We start from the raw sequence: 14,975 nt of genomic DNA, 5'->3' as shown, positions 1-14,975 counted from the left end.
TCCTTCGTGAAGTCTATAATTAAGTAGAAAGGTTAGAAGATTTGCCTATTTAACAAGCACTCTAGTTCTTAAACTCACTAAGTTAGGAAAACCATTGTAAACAAATATTTAGTCTACATGAAATTGTATAGCTGCTGGTTGAAATTATCTCATGGAACATTTTATTTAAATCAGTGAACAGATGAGAACTTTTTCCAATGGTTTTCTTAACATTTATGTTCGGTCAATCAGATACTTTATTAGTCATCACTGTTTGGTTCATGAAATTCCTGCCTAATTCCTAATAATTCCTGCCTAATGATTAAAAATGTGTTTTCTGTCTATGTGGTGTGTGTTGGTTGCATGCATAAGGTTTAGAAACCAATTTTATCCTCTTTAGATGTCTTTAAGTCATTTTTGTTACTTGAAAATGGTTCGCATAGACCAGAGACAGTGGGCAAGGCACTTGCTTTGCATGTGACTGACTAGGATTGGGTTCCCAGCACCATCCACAATCTTCCAAGCTCAGCCAGAAGTGATCTCTGAGCATAAAGCCTAGAGTGAGCCCTAAGCACAACTGAGTGTAACTCAAACTCCTGTTCACCAGGGGGGGAAAAATTACTATGTTGGGGTCAAGAGCTACTATAGTTGTTAGGATTTGTGCCCAGCCCAATCCAGCTTTATCATGTGCTACCTCAAACTATATAAAATATTTTTTGTGTTTTATTTTTCCTATCTCTTCTTTTCTGCCTTCTTCTTTGCTTTTATTCCTGATTTCTAATAGCCCTTGGGAGAAAATAAATTATGGCCATGGATTACAACTTTTTTTGAAAAAATACTTATTTTAATTCAATCAGCTACCAAAATTATTTGTTCACTAATGTGACTTTTGTAAAAAAAGAAAAAGAAAAAGAAAAATAGACTGTTCTACTTGCAATCACATGGAATAATCAACTTTTTGGTAATTCTGCCTCTCAAATTTGTATTTTAATTAAAGTGGAGGCATTGCTTTTTTTTTTTTTGTCAAAATAAGAAACATATAGCATTTCTCTAAAAAAAGTTTTAAGTGAATTAGGGACTGGCAATAGCAATCTGAAGTTATTAATCTGAAAGTGTATATCTCAGCATTACCGCTCTTTGACCTTAAACTAGCCAACCTAGAAGCCCGCTGGGATTTTTAAAAAATATATATACAACCAGTAGACTGGGAACATTGCTGAATAGTGCACTCTCAAATTTATCTCCCTGAGTCATTGTTGTACAGAAAATGAAGACTTCTCCCCAGATATACATTTTTTTTTTTTTGCCTTCAACCTTCAAGGAAGTTTGACATGATTCCAGTGAATTCAGATGTTATAAAGAAAGCTTTCCTATTTGTAGAGTTCTAGAGAACTATTCTAAAAAATGTCTTCTCAAAGAAAAAATTATTTAGGATATCTGAAAAAATCCTCCCTAGTTACCCACACATTTATAGTTTCTAACTGTGGAATGAGGTATAAACCAGGCTGCCATCCTTACATACCTATCTATATAAGGATATTATTTGCATTTTTCCATGAAAATCATTCAAAAATATATTCAATGTAAACATTATTTTTTGTTGTAAGATCGAATCTGAAAAATAAATTTCCCTCTACGGATAAGTTTGAAATACTAGTACTTATTTTATTTTTCAGCAGTGATACTGCTGTTCCAATTTCTCTCTTGGTGAAGGCTACTACTTATATTTTAAAAAAATGTTTAACTAAATCACCAGTTAATAACCAATGAATTAGATCAATAAATTATCAGTGTATTACAGAGAAAGTTACTCAATATTAATTTTGAAGCATCATTAAGTTCCTACATCATGTTTTCATTAGTATCAACTTTACTCCACCAGTGTCCCAATTTCCTTCCTGTCTTCTCTCCCCATTCTGCCTCTAGGCAATATTTTTCTCCTACTCCTTTAAAAAAATGCTCTTTTCTTTTACTAGCACACATCTGTTGACATAGATTTCCTGAAAAGAAATCTGAATTTAAAATATTAAAAATGATTCCAAGATTTGTTCTGTTTTGCTTTGGTTTGGTTTGGTTTTGGGGGCCACACCAGCAGTTCTTGGGGCTTATTCCTTTCTCTGTGCTCAGAAATTGCTCTTGGCAGGCATGGATGATTGTATGGGATGCCAGGGATCAAACCTGGCTCCTAAGTCAGCTGCATGCAAGGCAAACACCCTACCACTGTGCTACTACTTCAGCCCTGATTCCAAGATTTTTAAAGAATGGAATTAGGATGAATGCTGGCTTCATCGAAATCCAAGAATCCCATTTCCAGTGATGTATACAGAAATCTGGACATTAAAATATCTCTCTTTGGTACTCAGGAATTTAAAATGTGGACAGCAACTATTTTAGAGTGTTAAACATTAAACATTAATTTGGAGAAAACATTTGATTTGTGTGTTATTAGTTGATTGACTTCATGGTTATATGTACAACTTAATCCCTCTGAATCTCAATTCCTTTTTTTTTATTTCTTTTTAGCAACAGTATAAGAATTTTTGAATACAGTGTGATTTAAAAAATACCTGAGAAAATTGATTTTTTATTTGTAGTTGTTTTTAAATATGTATATGTATATGTATATGTATATATATATATATATATATTTAAAAATATGTATATAGAGGGCCCAGAGAGATAGCACAGTGGCATTTGCCTTGCAAGCAGCCGATCCAGGACCAAAGGTGGTTGGTTCGAATCCCGGTGTCCCATATGGTCCCCCGTGCCTGCCAGGAGCTATTTCTGAGCAGACAGCCAGGAGTAATCCCTGAGCACCGCCGGCTGTGGCCCAAAAAACAAACAAACAAAAAAATGTATATAGAGAAGTAATCATTGTAAAAAGTAAAATCCCCATAAATACAAGTAGTTTAAAAAAGACCATGTCGTTTAAAGTATGTTCAATTTTTACCTATTTAGACATTATTTTCCTTCAACTTGACCTTAAAATACTAAATTAGTGCTAGGGACTAGAAAAGGGTATGGCACTTATAGGTAGGATCTTGATTCGATCCTCAACATAATCACTCTAGCACTTCAAACAGTGATTCTTGAGCATAAAGCTAGGAAAATTTCTGGAGCACAAGTGGATATGACCCCAAAACAAAACAAAAAACAACCTCATAAACAAATATTCAGTTTGTGGTTAAAGGAATTTATCTGGAGGTCATAATCACAGGTTAGAGTGTTTTGTGGGGGAAAATAATAAAATTTGAAAAATGAAATAGTTTACTCTGGTTTTTCCAACATTTCTATTTTTCTATTCTTTTAAAAATGACCTCAGTTCAGGATATTTCTCTCAGCTGTATACTTTCATAATTTGAACTACCTCCTGGCATATGTTTCTTACATCTCATTAGAGTATCTTTTTTATTCTGACAGTTGTACAAATACGTATTTGTATTTGTATTAAATATATGTATCTTTAATTTTATAACATCCACTAACACTGTTCTGCAAGGGAAAACTCAGAACTTTCATATTCCACATCCATGAGTACCCCAGCAAGGTATGATAATACTCTCCGTGATAGAAGTCGGCAGTGCCTTCCTCAATGAAGGGGTATTTCATCACATTTGCTATTCCATGGATTATTTATTTACTGCACACCAATATTTTCCATTTTCTATAAGTCTTAGTCTGGCTGATAATGATGGTGATTTTATTTTTTAAATTATGTATAAGTAAACTATTTACTTATTGACAGAATAGGAAAGAATTCCAGGGTTACTTGAATTCAACTAAGTGATTTAGCCTTTTTGCATCCAAATATATATCTAAGGAGAAAGAATTATTAAACTATGGTATCCATAAAACCATTTCTTGGAGTCAAAAAAATCTATACTTTGTTTTTGTTTAGAGGACATATTGGACAATACTCAAGGCTTACTCCTGGCTTTTCTTTCAGGAATCTCTCCTAAGTACAGTGCTCAGAGGACCATATGAGATTCTGGAGATTGAACCCATCCATGTTGATTGCATGCTATTCAATTGCTCTTTCCCTGAATTATTCAAAATTGATCTTCTATTAAGCAAATTGCAGAAGATGTTCTTCAATGACACTATATTGTATATGATGGCGTCTGTGCATATGTAGCATTCTTTGTCTCTCTCAACAAGCCTCTTTCCTTTTTCCTCTCTCTTCTTTCGTCTCCCTTCTCTTCTCTCCTGTTCTTTTCCCTGTTTTCATACAGCATTGACTACCACCTCTCCCTGCAAATAAAAGTATAGGTTTTGTTGGGAAATTCTGTGAAATTTCCCAGGCGTGCGTGTGGCTCTCTCATACTTCATCTCTGCTCCACTGACCCTCCACATCACAGAGGTGTTGAAGTGTGGGAAGTATCCTGACAGGAAACAGAAAAGAAAGAAAAACACCAGATGCTAGTCCTGAAACTTCAATTTCCCAAACCATTCCAGCCCTAGCCTGAGCTAACTGCTGAAATCCCTTCTCAGGGGACAGTCACACTCGAGTCCAGCTGGGGTATAGGATGGTCTCCACTGTTTATTGAAGAATCCGCCTTTGTGACCTAGAAAGTAGGTGCAATCATAAAAAGTAGAGTTTGAGGATCAACTAAGTCTTTTTCCTTCATGTGTTGTCCCAAATTGCTCTCCATTTATCCCAGTGCAGACCGTGAAATATTTGCACACAAAGAGGAACACATATCTCTCAAGTGTCTTGTATTTCCATGAAATAATTTCTCAGAGTCCATGTTGAAATTAAAATCAAAAGTCTCTGCAGAGCACATTGCTAGCTGCACCTCATACACTGCATTTCCATGCAGTGACCATCATCTGCTAACACATGTTTATTCTGGACTTTTCTTTTTGAGTTTTTCTCTTCTATTCTCAACTTTCTCGGATGTTTATCTTTTCTTCTAGACTTCTTAACTTGGCAAGGAGCTGGACCGTTTTAAGTAGCTTAATCCTCACTCTTTTCCTCTTCATCTACAATTCCTTCCTCTTTCACAGTGCCAAAGATCAAACTCATTTTCTCACATATACTAATCATATATACTCTAGAGCTAGGCCTTAGTTCCTGCCAGTTGGTATTTGAGAGTTACAGAGTATTGGGTGTAAGAGAATATACCATTATTTATCAGATTAATTCATTATTGATTACTACTTTTATAGAATTTGATTTGAGATTATCATAATATTACAGTGAATAACATCGTTATTAATGTCATTATGATCATTTACTTTTATGATCATGACATTTTGACATTAATCTGTTTTTCTAAAAGCCTGTGAATAAGTCAAATAGATGGGACATTAAATAGTATGTGTTTAAATAGATGAAAAGTACCTTATTTTCTGATGATCAATAAAATAAAATCAATTAAATTTTGGGGCCGGCGCAGTAGCACAGTGGTAGGGCATTTGTCTTGCATGTGACTTACCCCGGACTGACCTGGGTTCTATCTCCGGTGTCCCATATAGCCCCCAAGCTAGGAGTGATTTCTTAGCACATAGTGAGGAGTAATCCCTGAGCGTCACTAGGTGTGGCCCAAAAAATCAAAATAAATAAATAAATAAAATAAATTTATTCCAAATAAAATGAGGAAAGCAAAAATATGTGGAAAATTGAGAGGGCTTAATTTTTCAAGTATGTTTTTAAAACATACTCACCAAGACAACATGAACTTCGTAATTTTAGCATTCTACATTGCATTTTGTTTTGGGTCCACACTCAGTGATGCTCAAGAATTACTCCTAGCTCTGTACTCAGAAATCTCTCCTGGCAGGCTCAGGGAACCATATGGGATGCTGGGGATGAAACCCAGGTCCCTCCTGAGTTGGTAGTGTGCAGAGAAAAATGCCCTCCCCACTGTGCTATCACTCTGGGCCCTCTTTTTCGTTTTATATTTTTGTTTTTGAGGCACACCTGGTAGTGCTCAGGGCTTATTCCTGGATCTACATTCTGGAATTATGCCTGGAGGGCTTGTGGGACCATAAAGGATGCTGTGTGCAAGGCCAGTACCCTACCCACTGAAATATCTCTCCAACCTCTTCTGTACTTCAATGACATTTATCTATGTTAGCAAACATACTAGTATTTATCCTCAGATTCTTTTCTAAGGTATATTGAGTGATTTTAAACTAAAAAAAATGGAGTTATAATTTTAAAATTCATGGAAACTGGATAATGAAGAACAACAAGGAAAAGGGGTTTGGGATATTCTTCCTGGTGCAAATATTAGTTCTAAAGATTGTGCATTGTTTCTTTTCCCATAAATCTCCATGATGTTGCCACTTGAAACATAATTGTTATCCCTTATAACCACCCTAGATACAAGCACCTCAGTTGTCTTGAAGAACTGTAGAATGTGTTTGTAATTATAGTATGAACATTGAAAATAGATGCATTTGGAGATGTGCTTCCATATGAAATTTCAGATGTGTCATTTCTATGTATCAAATAATCATATTGCATTTCTAAGGAAAGCCAAAACTTAATCCAGATTTAGATCTCTGGAAACAGAGATTTTTCTTCTGGCTTTAGGACACAAACTATACATCCAGGAATGCTTGTTACTTTTCATTGACAGTGATTGCTAAAAATGGCATATTGCCTTTCCAAGGAAACAATTCTAATTGGAAAAAAGAGCATGCTAATTCATTTCTAGTTTTAACTCTTTTCATGGTCCCTTTTTTATTTTTATTTTTCTTTTTAATGTTGCACTTCTTAAGGCTGCATAAATATCTGCACAAAAATCACCCAGTCAAAACACTCATTTAAAAAGTGCATTAAAAAAAAAACAAAACACCTTCATTTACGGAGACAAAAAAAATAGCATCCCATGACAAAACATGGAGGGTATTTATTTAGCTGGGGTGCATGGTGATTGCAGTTGAAAGTTTTCTTCCTTTGCAAAGATGCAAGATGAACAAGTTAAAGAGGGAAAAAAGCTCCTAGGTATGAAAATGGCTTTTTATTGGGACCACCCCACCTCCCCTCCTCTAGTCCCTTAATGCAGTCGCAGCCAATGTGCCAATCCACCATGCCTAAGTTTGAGGCGGGGGCTGGGCCCGGGGCTGCAGAGCGAGGCTGAGGCTGCCGCATCCCGGCCCGCAGCAGCGCGCCAGCCATTGGCTGTCGGGCACCACGTGACCGTGGAGCCTTTTCTTGTGTGTTTCTCGCCCATCCCAGTGCGAGATACTGATAGGCCGGGCGGATGCGCAGACAATTGATCAGCCTCTTCGCCCACTGAGACAGGGAGCTCTCCTGTCACCAGTATTGATCTCAGACGATGGACGCAATTTCCTAGGATTTCCATTCAGAACTGAGAAACAAACCAAAAAAAAAAAAAAAAATAGCCCTAAGCACACAAGGGTAGTAGCCAGACAGACATGGAGATGAGATGGCACTGTGAGAACTCGCAGGTCAGCTCCCATCTGCAGCATGCTAGGAATGGGGAGGGTTGGTAAATCAGAATGCATCTAGACTAAACTCGCGGGGAGATACTAATTCTCCTATGAAAAGGCTTCTGCTTGGAGATTGCATGCCAACTTGCTGCACGCTTGCTTTAGAAACTAGAGAAAGATTGACAAATTTGCAAAGCCCTTGAACCCTGAGCATGGTTGCTACTGCTAGTTTTCTTGGCTGCTTTTTTTTTTTTTTTTTTTTTTTTGTGAGCTACAGAATTTTATGTTGTTGTTGGTTTGTTGGTTGGTTGGTAGCATGCTTGTAGCATAAACAACCTAAAATTCTCTATGTGTATGTGTTGTGCTTGTCTAAATGTGTGACTGGAGTAGATTCACGTTAAAAGCATGAATAAAAAGCTGCTTTCAATACTTTGCAGACTACTGCTGATTGTTAATAACTTGGTGCTGTTTCCCCCCCCCCATAAATTGTGTCTTTTCGAGCCATGCATGTTTTTGAGATCGAGTGGGGTTGTCGTGGAAAATTTGTAAAGGCATGTCTATGTTAAATGTTGTTCCGTACAACTGAAAATGTTTTAGTGATCTGTGTTAATTGATTAATGAAAATATTTCTTGATGTTAAGATTTGAGTGGCTTTCATTTCTACTGACTTTGCTTACTAAAGTAATACTAATCATAATAAATGTATGTCTGGGTTTTCTGAGTATTTGGATATATTTGAACTATCAAAATTCTTGCAAGGATACTTGAAGATTTCTGTTTTATTTGCTGCAGGCAAGATGAACGAATCATATTATCTTTTTGATCTCAGGAGGAATTAAAGATGGTGATGTGTAGTATGTAAGCGACCAAGTGAATGATCAAGGTGTGTGTGTGAGTGTGAGTGTGTGAGTGTGTGTGTGTGTGTGTGTGGTGTGTGTGTGTGTGTGTGTGTGTGAATGCTTTGGGGAATGATTTGAGACTCTACGGGCTAGTTCTGATTCTTGGGAAGAGGAAATACTTGGCATTCAAAGCTTCCCTCGGCTCCTGGGAATTCAAAGAAGCAGAAGCAAGAGTGTGGCCAGATGGGGTTGGCATGCTTGGCAATAAGTGGAGACAATAAGGGGGTGGAGCAGATGGAGGACAGAAGGGCTGAGAAGCAGGGAGGGTTGTTTAAGAGTGAAGAAGGCGCCCTGGGAACTTCTGATTGTATCTTTCTTTAATTATGAGACAGAATGACACGTCTGTTGTGTCATCTATTTTTCATGAAAGTGGGTAGAACCCCCTTCATAGAGGAGGGAAGGAGAAAATGCTTTATCTGATTACAAATAGTCTACTGTGTATTTGGGTTTGTCGTTCGTAGATTTTGTGTTTTTGTTTTTTAATTTCCTGTGCTATGTTGAGGGAATATAGAAGAAATCTCAAAAATTATGCCTGTGTTATTGAGTTGTCCCATGTCAAAAAATATATAAAGATGGTAATGACGACTAAGACTTTATTAGAGTTTCATTTTTCCCAGCCTCTATAAACTGATAGACATATTCCAAAGTAAATTTACAGTTCTGAAAATATCAGGAACTCAGGAGACATATATTGTTTTCTTATACTATGATTATAGTATCACCTATTTTGTGTTATAAATGTTGCTTCATGGAATAACATTTAATTTCATATTTAATAATGATATTTTTCATTTTAAAGCCCAGCAATATAACCAATGAACACAGTTCAAATTCTGAGAAGAAATGAACTCTCAGCATCCTTACTTTTGGTCATCAAAAAATGTGGACAAACTTTGCTGAGAAAAGTTTAAGAAATGGTAGAGGATACAAAGCAATTCATTTTGAAATCTCTCTTTTTAATTGAATGCTAGCTGGAATCCATACTTAAAGCCCTGTCCTAAGTACATATGACTTCATCAGAATCATGCTGCTAAATGTACCCTTAAAAACACAACTTTTTATATATATATATTTTGGGCTGTTTCCAAAGACCCTGTTCCTGGTTCTGTGTTCAGGAGGTGATTCCCTGTGGGTGTTCAGGAGACCAAGATTAGAACCATGATTGACCACATGTAAGGCAAGTGTGGTCAAAGATAGTGTGGTAAAGATAATTATACATTCTCTACTTTCTCTTGAGTGCTCTTACAAACCTATTTTTTTAAAAAATCTAAGTGTACAACTTTGGATTCCTGGGTCACTTTCACCTTCCTTAGCATGTTTAATATTTGTTGCTAGAATTTGTGTTAACTGAGCCATATCCAAGTTTTGAGCCACTGTGATAGGAACCAGTTCAAAGTGTTCATACTTTGGCTGCTAGATCTTGTGTATAGGAGGAAATTTCTGTCCTAAAGAAAGTTCTGTCATGGTGGATACCTCTTTTAGCTTATTTTTCAAAACTTGGCTTGCCAGAGTTCAAGTATAAATAAGAAAGTGAAGACCTTTATCTTGATCTCAGATATGTAATTGCCAGATCATTTATTGAGATCATTTATATTGTTTCCCAGGATTAAGAATGAAGCCATTTATTAATCTTCTGCAGACTACCTCTTTATTCACCACACTTAAAGATGAATGAGAGTTCCAGTTAAGTGAAAAAAACTCTTTCTCTTGAGAAAGTTTCCTTCATATCTTTAGAAAGAAAGTCTGTGGGCAGGTAGGTAGATGATTGAGGATATTAAGTATACATAGTGTCGACTGACCTGGTGATTAATATTTGAATTTGATCATAAACTAAATATACATTGACTTTTCACAATTAGGTTTGCCTAATTGCCTGATTGGAGAATTTTTCACCATTCTACTATGAGATAAAGTGGAATGAAACTTTAAGAATCATCAAGTGGTTTTATAAATCTCTCACAAAAGCATTCAGAATCAATGCCAAATAAATTTCTACAAGACATTGTATTATGTGTGGGAATAATTTTATGTAGTATGAAGTAATTAGTGGTATATCATTGCATATATAGGATGTTTGGGGGAGTTAAAATGAAATGTTAAACTGCGTCTTTTCCTATGCTCCTTAAATGTATGAAATATACTCATCTCACAGCATCTGGGCACTTTTCAAATTTCCACTTGCAAACAATTGGATTCTATCATAGATTCTAGGCAGAATTGATAGAGGAAGCCCTTTTAACTTTAATAATTTTCAAGTGGGAAAAAAGATAGCAAGAAACTGTTTGACTACTATAAGTTTAAATATACCAAGAACTTAACTGTACATTCTGTATATAAAACGGCTCACTTGTAAACAGATGTTAACCTATCAAACCAGGGTATTATGGCATTCTGAGCACTGGCAAAATCTTATGGTGAACAGTTGGTGGATATTTAATTATGTTTAGGGCTAGAACTATAATTTCTTTTAATTCTGTCTTCTCTTCCATTTTCCTTTCACCTTAATATAATGAGACCAAGTTATGCCTCATACATTTTTTATGTATCGAGACCTTAAAATTTCTGCTAAGGTTATAGCATTGTCTCAAAACTATTATGACTTTCTATTATCTCATTTATATTTAATTGACTATTGAAATTTTGAATCTTCTGTAACCTCCCTTTGCTCTTCTCTGGCACACCATACGTGCAAATGTAGCCAAGTACAAGATTAGTGAGCAGATAGGCAGTTTCAAGTACCCTTATAATTGTGAAGACTCAGACAATGATAAATTCATGGATAGCTCAGAAGTCTTTTAGCAAATTAGGATAGTATGCAAAGTAGATAAACCATTATAAAAAAGCATTAATGCATGAGAAATATTTTTTATTTGAGGGTCATAAATTATGTGTGATAATCACTACATATTTTCATTTACTTCTCAACTTTGCACCTTCATTTGGAGACTGAATATTTATTGTGTCCTAGCAATTAATGTACACATATTTTCTAAGAGTCTGCTTTACACCTCATAGTATTTTCAAGAATAGGGAGTTCATAATGAATTAAGATGGACTGATGTTATTTTGAGAAGTCCTTCAAGTTGTTTGAGCAGGCCTAGCAATCTGGTTACAAAATAAAAGGTTAGGTTGGAGCAGTAGTATAGCAGGGTAGGAAACTTGACATGCATGTCAATTGTACCACTTCTTGTGTTCCTCTGAGCACCATCAGGAGTAATCACTGAGAACAGATTCAGGGCTTGGATGTACCCCACAAAAAATTTTAAAATAAATAATAATTCAAGCCAGCTGGATTACAAACCCTCAAAGAGCAGTGCTAGTATTGAATGTTTTAGGGTAAAGATTTTCTTACTATATCAAGGTCCTAAAGATTAAAGTGGTTACTTTCTATTTGACATGTGCTCTTAGGACAATGTACTGATTCCTGAAAAGTCTTTTTTTTTATATTTCCTGCATAATAAAGTAATGCAAAAATGGTGGAACTTTTTTAAAAGTGCATAGTTGGTATTTAGTCTTCTCACTTTATTACACTTAGTCCTTTTACAAATTTTTCTTTTAAAAACCTAACTTGTTTCCTTTTCATTGTTGGAGGATTTGAAGTATGGAGTCATTTTCCTACCAGCTAGATATTTTGAAGCAAGTAGAAGTATCTTGCATTTTTGTTTGTTTGTTTGTTTGTTTTGTTTTGGGGACACATCCAGTGACGCTTCGGGGTTATTCTTGGATATGCGCTCAGAAATCGCTCCTGGCTTTAGGGACCACGTGGGACGATGGGGATCGAACCAAGGTCCATCCTGGGTCAGCCGCTTGCAAGGGAAACACCCTACCACTGCACTATCACTCTGGTCTCTCTTGAATTATTATTAGTATAGATAGTTGAAGCATGTTTATAAACTACCCCAACAATAATTTTTCAGTATACCTGAATCTCCTTTCCTCTCAGTCTTCCATCATTTTTTAAAAATTTGCTGTAGTTTAGATGTCTGGTTACAGCAGTGTTAATTGACATTAGTAATTTGGATGTACCAAACTCACCAGTAACAAAGTGCTCTGAATCTGTCCTTAAGTCACATCACATCTGCCTCTTCCTCCCCCAGTCCCTGCATTATTTTCTCTTTGAAGACTACAAGCTAAACAATAAAATAAATTGTAGTTGGATAGATATAGGCACAAACAAATTGGCTTTAGTGAAATGACTTTTATTTTAGTGATAATTATATGATAGTTCACATTACTTTTCCAATTAATTTTCTATTCATATCATCCAATGTCAGTATTATTTAGTACTACAACATTCAACTAGATTGTTATTAGTTTAAAATACAATCGATATTTGTGGAAAGTTTCTGAGCCATTCGTTAGTACTTACGGAAATGATAGATGTAAGACCTGAGTAATTCTTGATTGCTTTTTCAGATCTCGATTAATGACTCGTTTTCACATTGGCAGCAAGATTTCAATTGTTATTGAAAGTGCTTTTTAAATGGAGGGTTATTGATGTAGTAAGAAAATAGATACTAACTTTAGCCTACCTTTTCCAGTACAGGGATTCTTTCAAGTCTTTGTAGTACTTCAGGAAGAGATGAATATTTAAAGTGATGACATGAAGTAGAAAACTATATTTTTGCTTTATTTTAAAGTCTCTTTTATAAGATTTAAAAAATCTTAACACTTTGTATCTCTAAATATTAGTCAGAGATAGGGATTTATAGATTGCATTTTAGGGCTGTGTTGATGGATTTATGTTTTTCTTTTCTTTTTTTTTTTTTTGGTTTTTGGGCCACACCCGGCGGTGCTCAGGGGTTACTCCTGGCTGTCTGCTCAGAAATAGATCCTGGCAGGCACGGGGGACCATATGGGACACCGGGATTCAAACCAACCACCTTTGGTGCTGGATCAGGCTGCTTGCAAGGCAAACGCCGCTGTGCTATCTCTCCGGGCCTGGATTTATGTTTTTCTTAAGGAATATCTTTTTTTTTTTTTGGAGGGTGCAGAACTCTCATCAGGGCTGATTCCTTGTACTATGCACTCCTGATTGCTGTGCCTATGTGGTTCTGGGATCAAATAGGGTTTGGCCACAGACAAGGCCAGCATCCTATCCACTTGATCCAGGATTAGCTTCTTTAAAGAAAAATATTGTATAGTCAACAATTTTTTTCTAGTGAATCTGTCATATATAGTATTTGCCTTTTTTGGCAAGTACAGTGTCACACCCTGTGATGCTCAGGGACTACACCTAACTATGTGCTCAAAAAATGCACCTGGCTCGGGAGGACCACATGGGATGCTGGGGGATCGAACCAAGGTCCATCCTAGATCTGCTGCGTGCAAGTCTAACACCCTACCCTCTACCACTGTACTAACACTCCAGCCCCAATTTAGTATTTGAATAGATGTAGTATGTTATCTTAATTTTTCATTTTTAATGAATCTCTTTTATTGGGGATTTCAAGATATAGAAACATAAAAGTAGAATTTCATTTTTATGCACTTTTTCTTAATAATATGTTTTTTAAACTGTTGTATCTTGGGGCCAGAGAGATAGCACAGCAGTAGGGTGCTTGCCTTGCAAGCAGCCAATCCAGGACGAAGGTGGTCGAATCCCCATATCCCATATGGTCCCCTGTGCCTGCCAGGAGCAATTTCTGAGTGCAGAGCCAGGAATAACCCTGAGTACCCCCAGGCATGACCCAAAAACAAAACAAAAAAATTGTTGTATCTTCATGAATGCTAAGAAATTAAAATTTCATATACCGATTGGGAAGCAATTTTTTTTAGAAATTTTGGTCAAATTTTTTAAGTTATTTTTGGAACCTTTTCCCATTGATATTTACCAAAGAGCTAAAAAAAATTCTCCTCACTCTGCTACCCAGAGTTCCCACTCAAATTCTTTTAATCTAATATTTCAAGAAGAAAAACTTAACAGAGAAGCAGCTCTTCCGTGTATATCTATCCTAGGTTTCAGATTAAAGTTTGATTTAGTCACTTTTTTCCATTTTATCTCCTTGACTCTTCTATAAAATATTTAACCTAATATACTCTTAAAGCTGAGACTAACTAGTTTTACCCCTGCTCACAAATTCTCTCAATTCCAGCAAGTTCCAATATGGACAGAACATTTTGAGAAATTATTTCATTTGAAAATGTTTTCTTTTAATTTATTTGATTTTGCTACCACTTATTTATAGCTTTATGGAAGACCAACTCCTGAATCTTTATTGTTACATTATTTCCCCATTTCTTAGGTGAAGAATTTATACTTCTAATACTTTATGATATTGAAATGTGAATAAATATGAATATCCTTTACACAAAAAGTTTAAATGGTTTAACACTAAACTGCTTCCGTTTTGTTGAATTGTCTCCACTGAATTTGGAAATGATTTTGCAGCAGAATTTTCTTCTGAACACAGTTTAAAATTAATCCAGTCAAGGCTAGCATTAGTAAGAGGGAAAGTAGCTTTTCAATTTTTAAAATGATGAAGATGGAGGTTCATTAGCATTCCATGGGAAAAGGTGATGGATTTCAGGAATTTGAGCTTTGCATTCTGAAAGCACAATAGGAACTGTGAGAGGAAAAAGCGCCATCTTTTCCTTCCAACACCTTGGCAAATCAGAAAACAATTTGCAGTGTATACTTTAAATATGAGAGCCAAATTCTGTGAAAATAAAGAAAAGGAGCTCCATACTGCC

The 14,975-nt window shown here is 35.8% G+C and overlaps 1 protein-coding gene across 28 annotated transcripts in view; it reads left to right on the top strand.

Annotated features, from left to right (window-relative positions):
* Positions 1-14,975, top strand: part of NRXN1 (neurexin 1) — a 1,163,035-nt gene that overhangs the window by 1,093,248 nt on the left and 54,812 nt on the right. The window contains exon 1 of one of the 28 annotated variants that reach the window (XM_049784327.1): positions 7,078-7,401. The exons of 26 other annotated variants lie outside the window; for them this stretch is intronic. In XM_049784327.1, the coding sequence (XP_049640284.1) occupies positions 7,369-7,401 (33 nt within the window). In that variant the 5' untranslated portion in view covers positions 7,078-7,368. Of the gene's footprint in view, positions 1-7,077; positions 7,402-14,975 lie in introns of those variants that run through there. One more of the 28 variants, XM_049784326.1, reaches the window with a different exon arrangement.

Source organism: Suncus etruscus, chromosome 12 (assembly GCF_024139225.1).
Source record: "Suncus etruscus isolate mSunEtr1 chromosome 12, mSunEtr1.pri.cur, whole genome shotgun sequence".
Taxonomy (NCBI): domain Eukaryota; kingdom Metazoa; phylum Chordata; class Mammalia; order Eulipotyphla; family Soricidae; genus Suncus; species Suncus etruscus.
The sequence above is the reverse complement of the archived record's forward strand: the minus strand, read 5'-3'. Positions and strand labels throughout refer to the sequence as shown.